This window comes from Tasmannia lanceolata, unplaced genomic scaffold, assembly GCF_043159265.1.
Source record: "Tasmannia lanceolata isolate RefF3 unplaced genomic scaffold, GAP_Taslan_0.1 ptg000025l, whole genome shotgun sequence".
In the NCBI taxonomy this organism is placed as follows: domain Eukaryota; kingdom Viridiplantae; phylum Streptophyta; class Magnoliopsida; order Canellales; family Winteraceae; genus Tasmannia; species Tasmannia lanceolata.
The window spans coordinates 3,804,816-3,826,444 of NW_027518702.1; the positions used below are offsets into that span (position 1 = coordinate 3,804,816).

The 21,629-nt window shown below is 40.2% G+C and overlaps 2 protein-coding genes across 3 annotated transcripts; one reads left to right on the forward strand and one right to left on the reverse strand.

Annotated features, from left to right (window-relative positions):
- LOC143857885 (uncharacterized) lies at positions 1–6,150 on the reverse strand. Of its 2 annotated transcripts, none has more exons than XM_077368411.1 (3): positions 5,767–6,150; positions 2,209–2,547; positions 1–834 (listed from the first exon to the last, which is right to left on the reverse strand). In XM_077368411.1, the coding sequence occupies exons 1-3, from the start codon at positions 6,058–6,060 to the stop codon at positions 331–333; spliced, it is 1,137 nt and encodes a 378-aa protein (XP_077224526.1). In that variant the 5' UTR covers positions 6,061–6,150; the 3' UTR covers positions 1–330. The 2 variants fall into 2 exon arrangements, with proteins under 2 accessions (XP_077224526.1, XP_077224525.1); XM_077368410.1 differs by lacking the exon at positions 5,767–6,150 and adding an exon at positions 4,090–4,460.
- Positions 6,151–10,350: 4,200 nt separating this feature from the next.
- LOC143857889 (outer envelope pore protein 24B, chloroplastic-like) lies at positions 10,351–21,093 on the forward strand. Its single transcript, XM_077368421.1, has 3 exons — positions 10,351–10,673; positions 11,129–11,491; positions 20,813–21,093. Exons 1-3 carry the CDS (start codon positions 10,476–10,478, stop codon positions 20,891–20,893), a joined length of 642 nt encoding a protein of 213 aa, XP_077224536.1. The 5' UTR covers positions 10,351–10,475; the 3' UTR covers positions 20,894–21,093.
- Positions 21,094–21,629: the final 536 nt, after the last annotated feature.

Below are 21,629 nucleotides of genomic sequence, written 5' to 3' on the forward strand. Positions count from 1 at the left end.
TTTGTTTAAATTCAATTGGATCTTCTTCAAAGATCTATGGTGATTCTAAGTTACACCCAGTAACAAATAGAAATTACAAGCTCTTAGGAAGTGATTAAGTGCAATAATGTGATGAACATATTTGCTTTTCATTTATCAAAAACCAAAATTTATATGATTATAAGACTCTTCCCCCATTGAAACAAAAATCTTCCTCTCTGCGTTGCGTCATGCCCTTGACAAGAATTCCCAAATCACGTATATATACACAATTGATGTCCTCTCGAGCCCTCGTTCTTCTTCGCCTATCAATAAACAAAACACCTCTATAGAAGATGAAGTGATGAAGTTTCAACCCATGGTGTGATCTCCTTCATGCTCTTTCTTGAGGTCTGCAGGGGGTAGAAAGCAATCCATGGACAAACCCCATAAGTTAAAATCTACCTCTTCGATCGTCCATGTCTCCTCCAACCTCCTCTTGTGGTTGGCCGAACCCTCTCCGTATCTGAAGAGCGTTATGAGGGTCCTACCACTGTGTGCGATGTTGATTCCATCTATGTATCTATAGTCCTCGATCACCGATTCCATGCTCGTCTCCCAAAACACGCTTTCGCCCCTCTTACCCTTCATCCTTACTAGGTGAGTATCCTCAAACTGGATCAAGAGTCCTGTTCTTTGGCTAAAGTAGCCCCATAAAGTGTGGTGGATGAACTCGAAGTTGTCGCTACTCCGAGCCTTGAGGGTTGAAGGGCTCGCCTCGAGCTTGAGTATGAAGCAATCCTCGTTGTTGATGATCTTCTCGCCAATGCAGACTGCGTCTGAGAACAAGTTGGCTGTGGACATGGGGTCCAGACCCTAGAAAGATGGTGGTGGTGGTGTTAGGGTGTTTGAGGCCTCAACCTACTTCCTCTACTTAGTAAAAAATATGTGGAACAATGCTTCATTGGAGTGTGATATCATTGTAACTTCATCTACTTCGACATGGTGAGCATGAGCATGGATTTATCAGAGCATGGATTCGTTTTGGATTTTGAGAATCGATTTTGAATCTTAAATTGATTATGGGACTGAAAATTATGTTTAGGCTCTGTACATTTTGAATTTTAAGTATTTATTTTGAGTCAAAATCTGATTATTGAACTTAAAATTAAACAAAATTTTGAGTCCAATAATAAGTTTTGAATTCAAAATCAATTTTCAAAATCCAAAACAAATAGAGCCTTAATTTTAATTCAATAATCAGTTTAGGACTCAAAATCAATTATCAAGATCTAAACAGGGCCTTAATTTTAGATTTCCTATAGCCAGAGGAGATCCAAGTGAGGCCTCGATTTTCTCCAAGGGTGCATTTGGATTGACGTAACATAGAAGTAGAAGGAATATAGATTCCTATTTGTTTTCCTTTCCTTTTTCTCCTGATTCTAGTGGAAACTCAAACTTTGCAAAATGGCTTGCATTTGGAAAACTGCCATCTTAATAGTAAAGGGCATCTTAACAATGTTAAGAAATGGAAAATGTGTCCTTTTGCTTTTGATTTTCTAACTCTTTGTGCATCCAAATGGGCCCATAGGCCGTGTCTGGCAACTAGGAATTTTTTTTTCATTATAAAATTTTTCTCCTAGTGGTAAGAGAGGGGTAGGGCGGGTGGGAGAAGGAGAGACTTGAGAGGGCAAAATTGAGTAGTACAGAGGGTGAAAAGTAGCAAAAAAAATCAGGAAAAGGTCAATCATATTTTGAGTGGAGTTTTATTTTCAAGGCTTTGCTTACCCTCTCTCTCTCTCTCTCCCCAACTTTGAGTAGGCTAATAGTCCAGGAAAAATAGGTCGCCAAACGTGCCCTTAATGTATTTCTTGTAGTGGATCAATTGAGCTGACCCCAGTGCGACGGGGCAACTCGGGTCGGGTTGGGTTGAGCTATTGCTAAAAAATGGGGCAACGTGGGTTGGGTTGGGTTGGGTTGGGTTGAGCTATTGCTAAAAAATGAACTCGAATCAACCTGAACCTGACCCCAACCCAATTTTATGGTAAAAGCTCAACCCAAATTCCCCAAAAATCCACCCTAGTTGCACCCTTAGTAATGGGTGCACCTCAACATACGCGACCTACTGAATCATTCCTCCACAAATAAATGCTCAAACTATCAATCAATTTGATAATTCCAGCCACTTAAAACACAATAAGCCGATTTTAATTGAGTAATTAAAACACTTGAAATTAGACATAAGCATACCTGCAAAGAGCGACGTAAGGGTCTAGGAGGACCCCTAACGGCATGAGACTGTTGGGATGCAGTTTGTCTCCATGCAACCATGCCATTGCTCCCTGCGCTTACCTTGCATCCTGATACAACAAGCTCTATGTACCATAGATCAGGATTCTTTTGCCACAACACAAAACCTCCAATCTCACCATTACCTCTCACTCTAACGCTCTCGTCTCCCGTATGAAATTCTGAGGCACACATCTTCACCTTTCCAATAGCGTACATACTATTTACTGAATTCAAAGCCACCTGCCCTCCTGTTGCAGCAACGTATTGCTGCACTATATACTTCGCGGTCGAAGCTTCCTATCAAAATGAAATGGTTAGCGGTGATTAAGAAATCACATTTAACTTTGATTTTTATGGGGTAAAATCATTTCCTACTGATCAAATGTTTTTTACAAAGCTATATTACTTAACGAGGAGATTTCACCTCTATCGCGACTAAGTGTGTTGCCCGACATCAGCCCATTCACATGGAAGTGAACGGCTGTAATTAGTATAACCGAAAAAAAAAATCATTTTTTTTTTTAAATCTCAGCCATTCACAGAAAAGTTAATGAGCTGATTTCGGGCCACACTCTTAATCACCACAGAGGTGAAAAAGGCAGTAAATAACATAAATTAGGCCCTGTTCGTTTGAGATTATGACAACCGATGGTGCACCCCAAACCGATTATTGGACCCCTAATTAATGTAATTTGAGTCAAATAATCGGTTTGGAGGCTCACCATCGGTTGTCATAATCTCAAACGAACAGGGCCTAAATGATGAATAAAAATTTATTTAAACCTACTAACAACCGGACTCATTTTCTAAGCTCAAGAAATACATAAATACATCCAAGCACTCCTGAAAGGACAAAGTAAGACCTCTAAGGCCCATTTGTTTTTTATTTTAAGTGATTGTGAGTCCCAAACTGATTATTGGACTCATAATTAAACATGATTTTCAGTTGAATAATCAGTTTTGGACTCAGAAACTGTTGCCTAAATTTGAGTCCAATAATTAGTTTTTGGACACACGAGCGGTTCTCAAAATCCAAAACAAACCGGGCCTAAAGATGGTATTAATTTAAACATTGAAAAAATACATACTGCACCCCATTATGTGATATCCCATTTGACATGTATAGATCAGAACCGTCCAATCCTTCTACTACCTCTTGATGGGATGTAGCTTAAAATTCACATCAATTAGATGATCTTAATCACTTATTGAATCGCACTATTTTGGACGATAAAAATAATTTCTGGCTGCCCAAAGGAATGCAACACTTGAATGAACGGGATTAATCAGATGGTTAAATCTCATATGATAGAGAAGTAAAAGTTCAGGTCATCGTTCGTCCATGGCCGTTCATCCATAGCCCACAGATTATATGGAACTCATCACCATCCAATACATGATCCAATGTCATTTTCATCCCTTGTTTATTTTCAATGCAGATCCCCTTTTATTAGCGGGTGGATCATCCATTAACCAAAAAAAAGAAAGAGAGGTAGAAATGATATTTTATTTTCTTAGCGGGTGGCCAGGGGCGGAGCCAGGAATTTACAATTGGGTGGGGTGGGGGTGGGGGGAGGACTAATTTACACTTACTTGTATTGGTCATTGGGGGGCCATGGCCACTAAAATAGTTATGCATGCAAGTACAGCCATGCATTATAAAAAGGATTTTGCAAGCAGGGAGCCTGACCCCCTCATGCTATATGTGCCTCCGCCCCTGCGAGTGGCCACTCTGGTCCAAGCACGCTTAACTTCAGAGTTCTGACAAAGTAACCTATCTTAACCCTACAGATAGAGATAAAAAAACCAAATCGAATCAAAGATTTAGAATTCACTTACGATTGAGCAATCCTTAATGGGCCGATTGAGCGCTTGATCTGATTGGACTGATAACGGGATGAGCGGCGTTCCAACGACATTGAGCAATAGGCTCAACTCGGCGTTCCGACCGGCTTGTGCCGGTGACGGAGAATTGTCGGTGGGGCCGGAACATTTTAACCACGTCCGCATTGCGGTCTCCCACCGGAGGGCACCATTGGTGCCCGTACTGGAGAAAAACTCCTCAGGGATGGGGACCTCAAGAACAGTGTCCAAAGCATCTTCTCTATCGAAATTTGGGCAGAGTTTCCTCATGAGGGTGGGAAAGAGGAGAGGGAGCCCGTATAAAGGCTGCCTTTCCTCTTTCCTCTAACCTCTTGAGGGAGTACTGATGGAAATGCAAGGGTGGGAGTCTCCCGACTACTTAAATGGCTCTCCTTTCTTTTAGAAGTTGTGTGGGTACGCTTTTTTAGAGGCTAACACTATTTTAGGCCTTATGTTTTGGTTAGAGCACTCTAATTTTTAGGAGAAAATATGGGTTGGGTCCTAAATTTAAAGAAAACTGCATTTGGATTAAGTCTCAATCCACAAATTGAGAGACTTAATATCCAAACGTCAATTCCACATGTGGGTTTAACAAATTAAAGGCTTTCCTTCCCTTCTTCCTAAATCCTAACTATCTTTCCCTATAGAGCGTCTCTTTCTTTTTTGTGTGTTTTGTGTAGATCTGTGCTTCCATTTCCCTTAATTCCTCCATTATATCAGCAGATCCATTTGTTGTTTCTGTTGTTTTTCCATCTCTTCTCCTTAGATATGCTCTTTTCTCATTTGACCACCTGTTTAATCATCTTATTGTTCGGCCTAATTGTCTTTTTTTTTTAGGGAAATGAAAAATGCACCCCTTTTCATCACTTGGGGGGCAGATGTACTTCACTTCAGAAGTATTCAACGGATTTGATTGTCACGTACACTGCAGTTGGGTGTCCCATGTGGGGCGCATTTATCATTTCCCTTCATTTTGTGTTCCGATTTTGTAGGTTGTTTCTTCCTTTTTTGATTGGGCGCTGATAAATTCGCCCCCGCTGCTAATAGTACCGCCAGTGTATGTTGAAACTTTAGTAGCGGTCTACACCGCTGCTATATACTGCTAAACCCACTCCATATATAGAGATTTAGCAGCGGTTTGGACCGCTTCTAATAAGACCGCTAGTGAAATTTAGCAGCGGTTTGGACCGCTGCTATATTGCCCAACAATGACTCCTAAGAGTTGAAAACAGTAGTGGTGATAACCGCTGCTAAATAGTTTCATACACAAGCGGTTCATTTAGCAGCGGTGCTAACCGCTGCTATAACATATAGCGACGAGACATTTAGTAGCGGTTACATAACCGCTACTAAAAGTAATGGTAGCGGTCAATCCTTTTTTGAGCAGCAGTCTTGCCCGCTGCTAAAAACCATTTTTGTTGTAGTGGGCCATGGCCACTAAAATAGCTATGCATGCATGTACAGCCATGCATTATAAAAAGGATTTTGCAAGCAGGGGGCCTGACCCCCTCATGCTATATGTGCCTCCGCCCCTGCGAGTGGCTACTCTGGTCCAAGCACGCTTAACTTCAGAGTTCTGACAAAGTAACCTATCTTAACGCTACAGATAGAGATAAAAAATCAAATCGAATCAAATATTTAGAATTCACTTACGATTGAGCAATCCTTAATGGACCGATTGACCGCTTGATCTGATTGGACTGATAACGGGATGAGCGGCGTTCCAACGACATTGAGCAATAGGCTCAACTCGGCGTTCCGACCAGCTTGTGCCGGTGACGGAGAATTGTCAGTGGGGCCGGAACATTTTAACCACGTCCGCATTGCGGTCTCCCACCGGAGGGCACCATTGGTGCCCGTACTGGAGAAAAACTCCTCAGGGATGGGGACCTCAAGAACAGTGTCCAAAGCATCTTCTCTATCGAAATTTGGGCAGAGTTTCCTCATGAGGGTGGGAAAGAGGAGAGGGAGCCCGTATAAAGGCTGCCTTTCCTCTTTCCTCTAACCTCTTGAGGGAGTACTGATGGAAATGCAAGGGTGGGAGTCTCCCGACTACTTAAATGGCTCTCCTTTCTTTTAGAAGTTGTGTGGGTACGCTTTTTTAGAGGCTAACACTATTTTAGGCCTTATGTTTTGGTTAGAGCACTCTAATTTTTAGGAGAAAATATGGGTTGGGTCCTAAATTTAAAGAAAACTGCATTTGGATTAAGTCTCAATCCACAAATTGAGAGACTTAATATCCAAACGTCAATTCCACATGTGGGTTTAATAAATTAAAGGCTTTCCTTCCCTTCTTCCTAAATCCTAACTATCTTTCCCTATAGAGCGTCTCTTTCTTTTTTGTGTTTTTGTGTAGATCTGTGCTTCCATTTCCCTTAATTCCTCCATTATATCAGTAGATCCATTTGTTGTTGCTGTTGTTTTTCCATCTCTTCTCCTTAGATATGTTCTTTTCTCATTTGATCACCTGTTTAATCATCTTATTGTTCGGCCTAATTGTCTTTTTTTTTAGGGAAATGAAAAATGCACCCCTTTTCATCACTTGGGGGGCTGATGTACTTCACTTCAGAAGTATTCAGCGGATATGATTGTCACGTACACTGCAGTTGGGTGTCCCATGTGGGGCGCATTTATCATTTCCCTTCATTTTGTGTTCCGATTTGTAGGTTGTTTCTTCCTTTCTTCATTGGGCGCTGATAAATTCGCCTCCGCGGGAACCTATGCACCCTTTTTATGGGTACAGCCAGTACACATATTTTGTCATTTTCTCTCTCCTCCCAAGGTTGACATCTCTCCTGTGTAACAACTAAAGACTGTTTGGATTCCAGGAAAAACATTTCTGATGAAATGAGAAAATTTTTTACTACCACGATTTAGAGGCAACTGATATGATTATGTTTAATTTCGACGGATATTATAATAAAATGAAGGTGCCCCTATTAAAAATTTAATAGGGCTGGTCCAATTTATCATTTTTCGGGTGTCAAAAAAAGGAAAATTTTGAAATATTTGTTCTTTCCAAACATTTCCAAAAAATTCCCGTAATCTTTTTTGCTTGGGACAGCCCCCTCCGGTGTAAAAGAGAAGTCATAAATATACTAGAGGGGGCTGTCCTAAGTAAAAAAAAGAGGTGAATATATCACTTCCCTTTAGATCTTCGAAAAGGTGGACCGACGGTAATTTTAAAAAATACTTGCATCTACAGGCGGAGACCATATACTTGGACCCACTTTATTCGAAAATCCAAACCATTCATTTGTTGGGCCCAATGTAACTAGGCCTTGCCCATAAAATCTTCTCCATAGGACAGTCCTAACCCTCCAATCTATTGATGGACGGCACCATATATAAACCTCTACTAGGATCATCCTATGGAGATTATTTTATCATAAAGGCCTATTTGCACCGGGCCCAAGAAATGAATGTTTGGATCTTCGAACAAGGTGGGTCCCAAAGAATTTATAATAAATACGTATTATGGGATGATCCTAATACTTTCATATGTACCTCAAAAATTCTATTAAAAAATATACGTAGGCGCACATGTTTTTTAAAATAGAGTGGGGCCTACCTTGTTCAAAGATTTAAACAATTCGATTGTTTGGTGTACGAAAATGTTTTTCGAGGAAAGGCCTATTTACATCAGGGTCCAACAAATGGATGGTTTGGATCTTCGAACAAGGTGGGCCCTAATAAAATCTCTAATGAATACGCATTGAATAATGCTCGCCGTACAGTGATGTGTATTTTGTTTAAAAATAGAGTGGGGCCCCTCCTTGTTCTAAGATCCAAATCATTCATTTCTTGGACCTTGATGTAAACCATTCAGTTGTTAGGCCCAAAAATTATATCCAAATATAGGATGATCCTAACTAGAGTTTTCTAATGATATCATAACTTTTCTATCTTGGAACAGAGTGGGCCCAAGTGATTTTTTTAAATAATACATACGCCTACTTATAGGTACCATATAATGCTTATTTATTATCAAATTTATTAGGGCCTACATTGTTCAAGGATCTAAACCATTCATTTGTTAGGCAGTCCCCAAGGGAAGGATTCCAACCCTTCGATCTGTTATATGTTGTCTTCCATTTATAGATCAGCTGGTTAGAATCATCCTTTGGAGATGAATATTGGGGGAAAGCTTAATTACATCGGAGGCCCAACAAATGAATGGTTTGGATCTTCAGAAGAAGTTGGGCCTGAGTGATTTTCTTTTGAAAAAAAACTATGCTTTATGCGGAATCCCCACCGAGGTTAAATTTTAAAGAGAAATTATATGATGGGAATGATTCCAACCCTTCGATCTGTTATATGTTGTCTTCCATTTATAGATCAGCTGGTTAGAATCATCCTTTGGAGATGAATATTGGAGGAAAGCTTAATTACATCGGAGGCCCAACAAATGAATGGTTTGGATCTTCAGAAGAAGTTGGGCCTGAGTGATTTTCTTTTGAAAAAACTATGCTTTATGCGGAATCCCCACAAAGGTTAAATTTTAAAGAGAAATTATATGATGGGTACAAAATGTACAGTACGGCCCATTCCATAGGATGATCCAAACCGTCCATTTGTTGGGCCACAACGGGAATATGTTGTACCCCAAGAATCATTTACAGTATGATCCTAACCCTCCGATCTATTGAAGTTTTCATAATGTGCAATCTATCATCCTATGGAAATGATTCTTGGGGTACAACCGATTCACGTTGTGCGTGTGGTAGTTTTAGAAAAAATATAGGTTTGTACGACCACGCATCAGCTTCTTTTTTCTATTTTTAATTGGCATGTGAAAGATTTTTAAGAAGGCATTCTGCAGATGGGCTGTTGCATTGGTCGGTTTCCATCACCAAACACATAGTAAAGACTTAGAAAATCACATAACACGAGAGAGATGGGTGTAGTGACGCATCAGAACAGATGCTATCTCACCTTTCCGAATCTACCCTTGAATCTAAAGAGAAGCAAACTTTCATTGGGTCGAGGGATGATACAATGAGATGCTCTTATCATGAGACGGGGATGAGAAGGCTTACTTGGGCCCACTCCACATCCAAGGGCCGACAAATTATACTCCACATAACTTGAAAATCACACTGTTCAAATGTTTCCAATAATTTGGCAACTGCACTACCATTTTTTATAAGCGCAGTGATAAATCGACTCCCCATGTGTCTTTCTCTCTCATCTGGGTTAGAGAGAGAAAGACACATAGGGGGTCGATTTAAGATATATGGGGTCGATTTATCACTCCCCTTTTGATAATTGCACTAAACTTATTTTATCTCTTCTTTTTTATTGGAATTGTAATAAACTTTTACACCTGTCTAAATAGTAGAAGACAAGATAATTTAGTGCAATTATGAAAAGGGAAATGATATCAACGCTCTATTGTTTTGATATTTCCGCTCCACTTTGTTGTCTTTTCATATGCACGGATTTTAGAATCCAGGTTTTAGTTTGAATGCAGTGTAAAAGATGGTTCATGATCAGGTTGTTGCATGTTGTCGGGGCATTGTTTCTTAAATTTTAAGTTAGAAATTCAAGTTTTAGAAATCTCTCTCACATCCTGAGATTTCTAAAACCTGGAAACGGGACGATCTTCTGGTCTTTGGCTCGACGGAAAGAAGGGTGTGAAATCAGAAAACGACAGACAGTCTCCTTTCTTCTCTTGTCTTCTATCTAGGATTTTGAGAAAATCCAGAATTCTAAAATCAGCGTATCCAATCGGCCCCTTAGTATTTAAAGGCTGTAAAAAGTTCATTACAATTCCCCAAAAGATCCCACAGGCCCTTTAAATACTAAAAGACAGGGAAGTGGAGCGGAATTATCAAAACATTGGAGTGCTTATATCATTTCCCATATGAAATTGGAAGTGCAAATATCAGTACCCTAATTTTATATTGCTTATTTTTTCTTTTTAGTCGCAAATATGCAAGCCGTTGACTAGATGGTTGGGATCATCCCGTCTAATCTTCTTCTAATCTCATCACTACCACAGGACCTACCAGATGAAGGGCTGAGATCATTCTAATGCCATGTAAGTGGCCCAGGACTTCCACTGGCTATGCTCTTCTTCTCACATTAAATAAGGGAGATTTATACCGGTGAGTTTGTGCTCAAAAAATCATTTCCATATGATGATCCAGACCGTCCATGATGGGTCCCATCATGGACGGTCTGGATCATCCTATAATGTGTCCCGTACAGTACCTTTTGAAAACACATATTTAGCCAGAGGCGTAAGATAGACAGCCTCGTGGTTTCCGCTCCTTCCTTGTCGGAAATCCTCCGCAGGGATAAAAGGAGCCTCTAGGGCACAACAAATTTAACCTACGCACCCCTCTCTCTCGGAAAAAATGAAGGCATCTGTGAAGGGGAAATATGATACAGAGAAGAGCAGTGCCTCTGCAACTCTCGCCATTAACGTAGGCGATGTGAAGCTCCGAGCTTCCATGACTGATGCCACAGTCGTTAATGGCCCCAGTCTTAATGGCCTCGGCCTCGCTCTCGAAAAACCCGGGGCCTTCATCATAGACTATAACGTCCCCAGAAAGGTACGATTTTTCGCACAATTTTAGGGTTAGGGTTTCATTTTCCGCTTCTTAGGGTTTAATTTTCGTTTGATTCTTGGTGTATAATGTTAAATTTCAGTTCACGAACATGATTAGGGTTTTAGACAAGAAAGTGAGCTTGATGTTTCACATTCAGTTCACACAGTTGTAGAGTTAGGGTTTCACTGTCCCCCAAAAGAGGTACGATTTTTCAGTCAATTTTAGGGTTAGGGTTTCATTTCCTGCTTCTTAGGGTTTCTGCGCAGAATTAGTTTCCGCTGCGGCTTTTGAGGTGTTTTAATTTTTGTTTCATTCTTTGTGTAGGATGTTAAATTTCAGTTCATGAATTCGAATTTTAGGGTTAGGATTTCACTGTCTTCTTGTTGGGGTTTCTGCACAGAATTAGTTTCCACTCCGGCGTCTAAGGAGTTTTAATTTTCGTTTGATTCTTTTTGTAGGATGTTAAATTTCAGTTCATGAACTCGGTTAATGTTTTAGACAAGAAAGTGAACTTGATGTACATGCACGGGCACGGGGATAACAGGACAATCCTGGATGGGACTCTTGTGTTCGATTCAGCGAACAAGGTTTCGGCGAATTATGTGTTCGGGTCTGCAGATTGCAAGCTCAAATACACGTTCTTGCATGGGGAAGGGGCGAGGACGTTTGAGCCGTGCTATGATTTGTCCAAAAACACATGGGATTTTGCCGTTTCACAGAAATTTTACGGGGATGATGTTGTCAAAGCTTCTTACAAGACATCGAACAAGCAGCTGGGGCTGGAGTGGTCGAGGAATTCAAAGATCTCCGGTTCATTCAAGGTATTTTTATCCCTTTTTTTGTGTTTTTCGTGACTAAAGTATGTTTTATTTTATTTTTCATATTTATTTTTTGAAAGATAAAAAGAAATTTTTTGGGATTTCGGTAGACATACAATCAATATGTAGGTAGATAGAGAGATAGAAGACTGAGAGTTAGATAGATAGATAGATACCAGAAATGAGAAAACAAGTTTTATGTTAATCTTCTCTAACACTCTACAGGAATAACAAGGGGTGTTTATCTTCTCCGACTCTCTACCATTCAAAAAAAAAAAAAACAATCTTCTCCGACTCTCTATAGGAATGACATGAGCTGTTTTTTATACTTCTATCTTCTTAGGTGTTCCATTGGAACAGATAGAGATGTTTATCTTCTTGGTATTTTATATTTGCAGTGGGGGATATTCATCTTCTCTAATACTGTAGGAATGATATGATGTGTTATGCTTCATGTTCTCAGACTCAAATTGGAATGAGAATAGGTGTTTATTTTCTCCGGCAGTCTATTTGAACAGTGGGAGCTGTTCATCTTCTCCCACACCTTACAGGAACAATGTGAGATGTGTTTTTCCTCCTAGAGTACAGGGATGCATGGAGATGTTTATCGGTTTATCCTCTCTGAGACACCGTACGTCACGCGGGATATTAGTTCATGTTACCATTTAAAAGGTCTGCGAATGATGAAATATAAGAAATTTAAGTGTAGTTGGTCTAGCTTTGATGGTCTTTGACTCTCTGAGGCTTGGGTAAAATATGGCTTGAACTAGTGGTTAACCCTTTTTTTTTTTTTTTTGAATAGTAACCAGTGGTTAACCTTAACCTCAGAGGATGACATTTCTACTCTTGCATACTCACGCTTTTGTACTTTTCTCATGTGGATTCACTTCTAAAAGCTAGTCTACATGTTCTACTTGTCTACCACATGAAATTTACGGGTATTTGGAGGGTCTCGTATGCTTCCTTTGATCAATTTGACTGTATGTCTTCTGTTGTAGCTGACAATTATTATATGTTTAGGTTGGTATGGTTTCCCTACTGTGACCTCATGGAGTGGAACTTTGTTACTTGGATGAGGCCCTTAAAGTTTTTATTTGTTTCATTATGTTGGTGACATCATAATATTTGCTGCAAGATTTATGGATATGGTCAGTGGGTATAATTTGTACTTTATTTATAGAATTTTTATAGTGCTTGTTGTGATTTGTGGAAGGTTTGGCCGAAAGTTTATTGTATTAGCTGAATGTTTGTGACCTGCTCATGGATGTCTTCAAGTTATATGGGGTTTAGATTAGAATCATAGTCATTGGAGTACTTGGCATATTTGTTGGAAGCACAGGGGTTTGTAACCATTATAGCTCAATTTAGTTGCTGAGCATCTTGAAGGTCTCTTATGGTTTTGTATATGTCCGATTTGCCATTTTATTAGTCCCTGATATAGGTAGACTAACTTGACTACATTAGCACATTTTTCCGTAAAATGGAGCACTGTTGGGGATCACTTGGATATTTGGTAGGGTTTATATCTGAGGTATAGAGAGGGAGATTGGGCATTGTGAGCACCATGGATGTTTTTAGGGCGTTGCTATAGTATTGTAGGACTCAAAGGCAGTTGGTCAATTTTTGGTGGCTTAGATATGGGTAAGATTTACTTTTGAGGACACTCCTTGATAAAAGAACGGATTTTCATTCATGGCAAATGCCTTGTTTGCTCCACTTCTCTAGGGTATAGGGAGATAGAGAGCTACAAGTAGGGAATTGGTGGATGTTTCACTATTCGTTTGTGAACTCTCTCTTTTATACTCCCGCATTACAAACTCATTCCTTGACTATCAAGTGGAAAAATCATGTATTGGAGTGCATATAGCTTGCAAAGATGTTGTAAGACATGGTTTTTTATTTCTAATGGTTGCTTCGGTGAGAAGACACTGTCGACATTACCAAGGGAAATCTAAAGACAGTTATGAGTTAGGAAAGCAGTCGTTGTTTCACTATTCTGCTTCAGACCCTCTCTTTCTTCTCCAACAACCAAAAAAAAATAAAAATCCTTCCATGAACATAGTGATGTAGAATTTTGCTTCACAGTTCAATATGCCTGTTGGATTTTTTTTTTTTGAATCTTTTCAAGTGAAGATCAAGCAAGAAATGAAGAAATTTGGAAAGAAATTAAGCAAGAAAGCAAGAAATTGTAAAACAGAGCAAGATGATCAAGAAAGGAGTAAGGAATGGAATTTTGTAATTGTAATTGAAGTTGTAAAAACAAGATAACGGTAAGGAAAAAAAAAAAACTTAGCTCAGCTGTAATCACAAGCTTAGAAGAAGTGAAGAAAGGCCTTGCAAACATGGAATTCCTTCTCTATCTTCCATCAAAGTTTTTCTTCCTTACAAAACGTCAATCTCCTCCAAATGGTTTTCACAACCATGAAATTACAGAATTTCTTCAAAATTCTATCAAAAGTCCCCAGATGAGAGCAGCTCTCCCCTATTTATAGTGGACAATTTCCCTCCTTTTTTTAAATTCGAATTTCCCTCCTCTTTACATTCAAATCCTCACTACGTAGCTACTCAATCACTCACTTATTACAAGTATAATCTCCTACAAGTACAACCTACAAAAGTATGGAAAGTTCAAGCAATGCCGTCACACACTACCACGTACCACCACCTATATGATACTAAGACTTTTTATACTTTGGTCAGGACCCGGTCATCATCTTTCCTCCCTTAGAAAAGTGCTTGTCCACAAGCTCGGCTCTGTTCTGATAGAAGAGATATAGGCCCAGGTCGATGAGCAAGCTGGGATGTCGCCTCTTTCTACTTGGCCAAAGAAACGTAGGATGCCAGTGCTGGGATCAAATGCAGAACTTTCTCCTGAAAGCCCCTGTATCCATGGCCTATCACTTACATCAACACTGCCATCTCTCGTCTGTACCTTCTACCGTCATAGCAGTACTGATGGTGTCTTCCTGTGTTCTCGCTCTTGATCCCACGTTTGCTTGCTGCCTCTAAATTGTCAAAACTCAATTGTATCTTTCATAAAGCCTTACTGTGAGTCTTCACGGGTAAAAACTCGTTTCCTTTTAAGTCCATATTCATCTCTACCAAGTCGTAAACAAGTGGAAGTTTTTACCTCTGCCAAAGTGAATTCCAACTTTTCCTCTGTTTCCTCAAGAATAACCTCTTTTATATCAAGAACACCCTTGTCATCTCAGCATTTAAGCCATTCGCTGTCTTCTCATCTGACCCAGCATGATCTGCCTCTGCATATGCTATAGACTCATGCTCACCATGACATAACATAGAAGAAGAATCCTCTACGGAATGACCCTTTGTATACTGCTCAGGCTAAAAGCTATGCTCTGGCTCATCTACAAGGTTTTAAATTTCGGTTTCGGTGTCGATTTTGGTCACCACCAAAATCGAAATATTTTGGTTTTGGTGAAAAATTTGTCCAAAATCATGTATGATTCGGATAAAATCCCGATATTTTAAAATTTTTGGTGGAAATATTAGCAATTTCGGTGGGCATCTTTAAAATTTCAGTGGAAATCTTATAAATAAGTGTGAAAATGAAATTTCCCGGCGAAATCATGTAAAAAACGGTTCATTGCATATTTCGTTTCGGTTTTGGCTGAAAATGAAATATTTCGGCCGAAATTTCAGATTGCGGCTGAAATTTAAAACCATGCTCATCATTTCCTGACTCAATGCACTACTCTATCTGCTCTATCTCTATGCAAAGCTTGGCTAACTGCCCGTCCATCTCCACAATGCAATCAATTTGATCCTTTGTCTGCTAAGTTATTTGATCCTTTGTCTGCTAAGTCATGATCTCCTCAGATGGAATTTTGGCCAAAATTTAAAACCATTTTCATCAGTCCCTGACTGAATGCACTACTGTATCTCTATGCAAAGCTTGGGTAACTGCTCGTCCATCTCCACAATGCATTCAATTTGATCCTTTGTCTGCTAAGTCATGATCTCCTCAGGTGGCTGGACTAGAGCTTCCTCGGTAGCAGAAACATCAATCTCTGCTTCTGCTTCCCTACCTGTCTCATCGATTGCAATATCGGCCACATGTGGAGGAAGGGAATGTGCATGCGCCAATGCCTTTTGCCTCCGTAACACTTGAGCGTATCCCACCCAACATCAATATTGGCCAGTCTTTCACTTATGGCTTCATCCTCACATTTCCAGCCTCATACTCCTTGCGTCGGACCTCTGCCTTACATCTCTCCCAATAGGTTGCGTGCATAAAATCTCAAGAAATGATTCTCCCATCAGATAAGAGAAGACTTGCCCTGTTCGCGGTGTTCCTTCAATCGTCACTCAGTCTCACGACTTATGTTTTCCTCGTGATGCAGACCATAATAATTGTGATACCCCTTAAGAGCATCGATCCATTGTAGACAAGCAGCTTCATAGTCACCAGAGGAGTAACTCACATTGAAATATGGTACATACGGTGGAGCCATCGATGGTGATGCACTTCAATGGTGTGTTTCAGCGATCAATACTGAAATGGAGACAATGCTCACTCCAAGCTGTTGCCTAGCTGCAATAAGCTCATCAAAACAGTTCCAACAGTTCCAAGTTGAAGCTGCTGCTCAAGACTCCAACTGATTTGAAGGGAACTGCTCGGAACTGTGATGATTTAAACTGTGATGATTTAGTGTTGCTTGCTCAGAAATTTTGCAGCAATATCGGTGCACTACTCTGCTCAGAAACTGAAGGACAGAATTGTGGTTGGCTTGGAAAAGTAGTTAATAGTGCTATCTGCCCAAAGAATTTCAGCAATGGTGTGGCTTAAAATCTTTTTCCGTCAACTCCAATCCCTAAATTGGTGTAGGTGTACTAAGCAGGTAGGTGATCTCAGCCAATTAACAAGGCTGGAGTGAACTTCGTGAAACACCGATTAATGTGCTGTTCTTCCAGATCATACGAGTGCTGGAAGTCTCACTGTTCTATTCTGAATTCTTCTCAGGAGGCAATTACTCTGCTTGTGGCGACAGAGGAAACTGATGGAGTTAGATGTTCTGGTGAATTTTCCTCTTGCGCAAAGAAACTTTGAACTGATCTTCAAGGATCAACTAAAGCCCCGTTTGTTTTAGATTATGACAACCGATTGCGGAGTCCCCGACCAATTATTGGATCAAAATTTGCACTAAATTTGAGTCCAATAATCAGTTGAGAACTTCACAGTCGGTTGTCATTATCTAAAACAAACAGGTCTTAAGTAGAGCAGATGATATTAGATGTATGTAATTATCCTTTGCAGAAATTTAAGATCAGAGACCAATATGCGTTCTGACTTCCGGAACACCACTGTTCAAAGATATTAAATGGCATTTGTTTTATAGCAAGATCCACAGCTTCCAATTCTTAGGAAAGGCTAACTATCAAAGTCCTGAACTCAATCCACAGTCTTATCAATCTTCAACAACACAAGCAATCAATATTCTTGTACTCAAGTGAATTCTGTTGATCGAATTCCAGATTCTACTTTGGCTGAGTTTCTGGAATCTATTTCAACACAAACAACCCTCTTGTAATCGTAGAATTATTGTGCCAAGACTCATCGATCAGATCTGGAATATGAGGTTTGAATTCCAGAACCGCAAGTGTTTCCAGAAGTCAAAATTCAGAGGGAAATCCCCAATCAATCCCGGGATTTTTTTAATTAAAATTCACCCCTTTTTCATGTTGTTCTCCGTAAGCTACCCGGTGTTCCACGCGGGCCAACAACCACTCGACAACTCCGGTAATCTTCTCAGCTTTTCTCTAGTTTTGGCAACCATACAATGGATGTTGCCAACGTGGCACCTCAAAATGCCTAGTGAAACCCTTATTTTTTGGCAATCAAACAGACCCTAAGAATTAGTGTTTTTGCATCCCCCTCTTCACCTTTCTCACTAGAAAACCATGATAAATCAACCCTTCCTGTGTTAGGTTGATATTTACGTATCTTTGATTATTGTTGCTTTCTAAAATAGAGAACATGTGGAACAATGATTTTTGATATCGCTGACCCCAATGATACCCACCTTGATAGTAACCTTGTGATGCCAACCATAATCTAGGTGGGTGCTTTCTCCACGTTCTATCCTTTTTCCAGCGTCAACCACCCATGTATTTCACACCAACTCATGTTCTTCTAAATGGGCCTCTTTTCACTGAAGAACCAAAGTGATTTCGTGATTTATAAGCCACCTTATACATTACGATTGCAACTAACAAGGCCGTGATTGGACACAATACATCATCATTGCGACAAACATGGCCATGATGAGATGCATGCCCACGACTATATACCAAGAGCTCGAATTCCCTTGCCTTCCTACGTGCTTGAAAATGCAGTCACGTTGTCAAGCACTATGTTTCAAACAGGTTATATAGTTCTTTATCTTGAACACCTCTTCATGTCCATTCAAGCACCATTGTAGATCTCAATTCCTCCACTGTTCCCTATGTTTGTGTGTGTGTGCGCGCGCGTGCGCACGCACTTGTGTTGGACCTTAAACCTATTAATCAACATCTTTGTCCCATGTTTCTCAAGACAAGAAATACACTGCTACACACCACCAAATAGATGGAAAAACTGAAATAGGACAATCCCCTCTTAAAACCCCACAAATTATATTCCAGGGTTCTCCGTGGAGGCTTGCGGATGCGATTGGGGAAATTCTAAATTTGGTGGATAGTCAAAATTGTGAGATTCATCATGTCTGGCGCTGAGCTTAATTGTGGGCCCTGTTCGTTTGAGATTGTGACAACAGATTGTCACTCCCCAACCAATTATTGTGCTCAAAATTAAATGTAATTTTGATAACAATAATAGGTTGGGGCTGACAATCAACTGTCATAATCTCAAATGAACAGGGCCTAAGATACTGAAGTAGAGCTTATGATGGAGGCTAGGCTGTGATACCATCTAAAATGATTGCATCACTAGAAGCTAGTCTTCAGCAATTTGATCTCTATGCTTCCAGCGGCACATTCAATTGAGGCGGGCTAGTTTTGTTTTCCTTTTTAATGTAGCAAATAAATAAGGACGTACAAAAAAAGGCTTAGGATGATCATTACCAAATACAACGTACCTATTTGAAACCATTGCATCCAAAATAAGAGGCTACTGTGCTACTACTAAATCATCCCTGCAGCACTTTCTTTGCCAAGATATGCACTTGCAAATTGGCCTTGTGAGGAAAATGGAAACATCAATGGATATATCTTTGATGTCAATCATTGATGCCCCTTGTTATGATCCTGATAGTGGACTCTGATGCAACTGTGTATTAAGATGGTCATATCGTTGACGGGGAAGTACTATGCACCACTAGTTAAAGTTTTCCGTCTTTGCTGATTTAGCCAGTAATCGGTTATGCAGGGAGTTGATGTGATTTCTGCATCGCATGGGCCAGGTCTCAGGGAGGCATGGCATGGGCCAGGTCTCAGGGAGTCGCTCTTCTGCTCTGCTTTATCTGGTTTTGGTGTCTTTTATGCGTCTAGGTATTACGCTGAACTTGGTAACGGGGATAGGTAGTTAGATTTGTTTTGTATTTTCTTGGGGTGTGGATTGTTGTTGGGTTTTGGGTGCTTGCTGTTTGTGTTTGCATTGGGTGGGATACCTCGTCCCCTATGATGTATTCCGCTTTCAGCGGTCAATAAATCTTTTATCTTTCCAAAAAAAAAACGATGGCCATATCGTCAATGAGACTCTAGTGGCTTTATCATACAGACTTTCGTAAGTAGCCATTTACTAAATAGTCATTTTGGTGTCTTACATTTTAGAAAACTCAGTCGTACATTGGCACTAGTCATTGGCTGACGCATGTGAGTCAAAGGAGTTTTTTCATTGACTCGTTTTGGCCCATACTCACGCAGAAATAAATGAATAAATAATATTAGTTATTTTTGGACCCAAAGTGTCAAAGGGTGTCATTGATTCCGAAGCAGGAGCTGCACTTTTAAGTATTTATATAACTATCATATTGTGAGATATGATTAGTCTTTCCTCCGTAATCTTGGGACAAGTCTTAAAATTTGGGTGGATATTGTGGAGGCCGTCTGGCCAGATCTAGCCGGATTTGGTTCGTGGACGCCGGGAGGAGGCCATTGAGGCTGGATCTGGCCGTGGTAGCCATCTGGAGGCCAAAACAAACTCTTGAGATTGGTGGTGAGGGTGTCGGGAGACCGGAGTAGTTCGTGGAGGCCGGGAGGAGGCGATTGAGGCCGTCATTAGGCCGGATCTGGAAGTTTGTGGAAGGCCATGGAGACCAGATCCGGAGACCGTGGAGAGAATCGAGGCTGTGGAGGCCGGATCTGGAGGCTGTGGAAGTTCCGTGGGTTACCAGATCTGGAGGCCGTCGGGAGGCCATTGAGGCCGGACTTAATGGGGGTCCGCCGGGGATTGATGGTGGTGCGAGATGAGGTCCGCTAGAGATCGGGTGGTGAAGATGGGTTATTAATCTAAAAATGGCGAAATGGGATGAAGAAAATGGGTTGTGGTGGAGGTGGTTTTAGATCTTGAAGAAGGTGGCGGCGGCTGAGTTTAAGAGGTGGAGATGGATGGCTTTTGTGGAAGAGATGTAGGAGGGACTGGAGGTGGTGACCGTGGAGAAGGAGGTGGTGGCCCGCAGAGATTGTTGCCGGAGAAGATAACTCTCTCTCTCTCTCTCTCTCTCTCTCTCTCTCTCTCTCTCAAAATACAGCCGAAGAAGATGGCCCGGCCTACGTTTAGAAGAAATGGTTATCGTGCACGGTGAGGGGCGCACAATAGCTCTAGGGCTTCGAGTGGGACTTCTGAAAATCGAAATCGGCAACTGGGATGAGGTGGAGAAGTTTGTGTGGCATGGCGGACACGTATTATGAGTTGGTGGGGATCTGATACAAGTTAGGCTATTGGGTAATGTAATGGGGAATGGGGATGGGTAGCATATAACGGATATGTAAGCTAATCCTACTATAAGGGGCGGTATTGTTGTAGCCATTAAGGGGACTTGTCCCTTATTTGGCACTTTTTGGAATAAAAAATGTAAATTTTCAGAAAAAAAAAGAAGAAGTCTTTACTTATAATTGGCTGTTGATTGTTTTGAAGTCAGCCTCTACTGTTTCAAAGAAATAGTTCCCAGCAGCTTTTTAATGCTCTGCTTAAGAAGTTTTTGGATCATTCTGTCACTATTTCAGTTACTCCACCCGGGTAGTTTAAGAACCTTCCACACTTTTCTGGTCTCTGGTTTTTCAGTTGTTATTGCTTGCATGTATATCTAGTGTTAATGTATTTATTGTTTAACATATTTCTAACTTCTGATCTTATTTTCCCAGATTACTGCATCTCTCAATTTGGCAGAGGAAATCAAAGCTCCAAAACTGAGTGCAGAGACTACATGGGATTTTGAGATGTGATTTTAAATTTTAGACCTGAAGTTTTAATTTCATGTATATGACACAACCAACCTATGCATTGGTTGTAACATATAAAAGCCTTTTCCTTTCAAGTTCCAAAATATCCACTTTTTTTTTCTCATTTTACAAACTGATTATTCTTTCTGTTACTGAGCCAAAACATGGCCAAATGCAGCTCTGTGAGTTTCTTTTTTGTTCAATTTCTTCTTTTGAATATGTATGCTTTTTAGTCTTTCTTGATACATCATGTATGTGCAGGCTGTATCATGCACCAATTTGTTAGAATAAATGGATAAAATAAAACTAAAATCAAGGATAGCTAACTTATAGTTCTTCCTGGTTCTCTTGATTTATCTCGGCCTATGTTACATGGATTCACTTGAATATCTCTTTTATCTATTTTTTCTCTTGGATACAAAACATTATATTTACTTATCCTATCAAAATTCCAAAAATATTATCGCTTATTACCCCGTACAGAATTAAAATTAGAATTGATTAAAATATATTGGTGAATCAAAGAATCCTTTTTTTTCTTCTGAGGTTTGCCGACTCCGACGCTTGGTACTCATGTGGTACTCATGCAACATGGATCTTGGCTCATTAATCTGGCACCAGTAATCAGCAAGCGACTACTGATTATCATTCCTATGATTGAAGTGACAATTCTTTGTGCCAGTAGTGTTAGAAACATTCCTTTTGAAATTTTTACTTCTTTTAATTCTTTTCATCGGTA

What these genes read in the sequence shown, in the direction of transcription:
- LOC143857889 (XM_077368421.1), top strand. Translation starts at nt 10,476, where the DNA reads ATGAAGGCATCTGTGAAGGGGAAATATGATACAGAGAAGAGCAGTGCC. An exon ending in ACTATAACGTCCCCAGAAAG is followed by an intron (nt 10,674 to 11,128) that starts GTACGATTTTTC and finishes TTCTTTTTGTAG; the next exon opens with GATGTTAAATTTCAGTTCAT. An exon ending in AGATCTCCGGTTCATTCAAG is followed by an intron (nt 11,492 to 20,812) that starts GTATTTTTATCC and finishes TTATTTTCCCAG; the next exon opens with ATTACTGCATCTCTCAATTT.
- LOC143857885 (XM_077368411.1), bottom strand. Translation starts at nt 6,060, where the DNA reads ATGAGGAAACTCTGCCCAAATTTCGATAGAGAAGATGCTTTGGACACT. An exon ending in CCATTAAGGATTGCTCAATC is followed by an intron (nt 2,548 to 5,766) that starts GTAAGTGAATTC and finishes TCATTTTGATAG; the next exon opens with GAAGCTTCGACCGCGAAGTA. An exon ending in CCTTACGTCGCTCTTTGCAG is followed by an intron (nt 835 to 2,208) that starts GTATGCTTATGT and finishes CCATCTTTCTAG; the next exon opens with GGTCTGGACCCCATGTCCAC.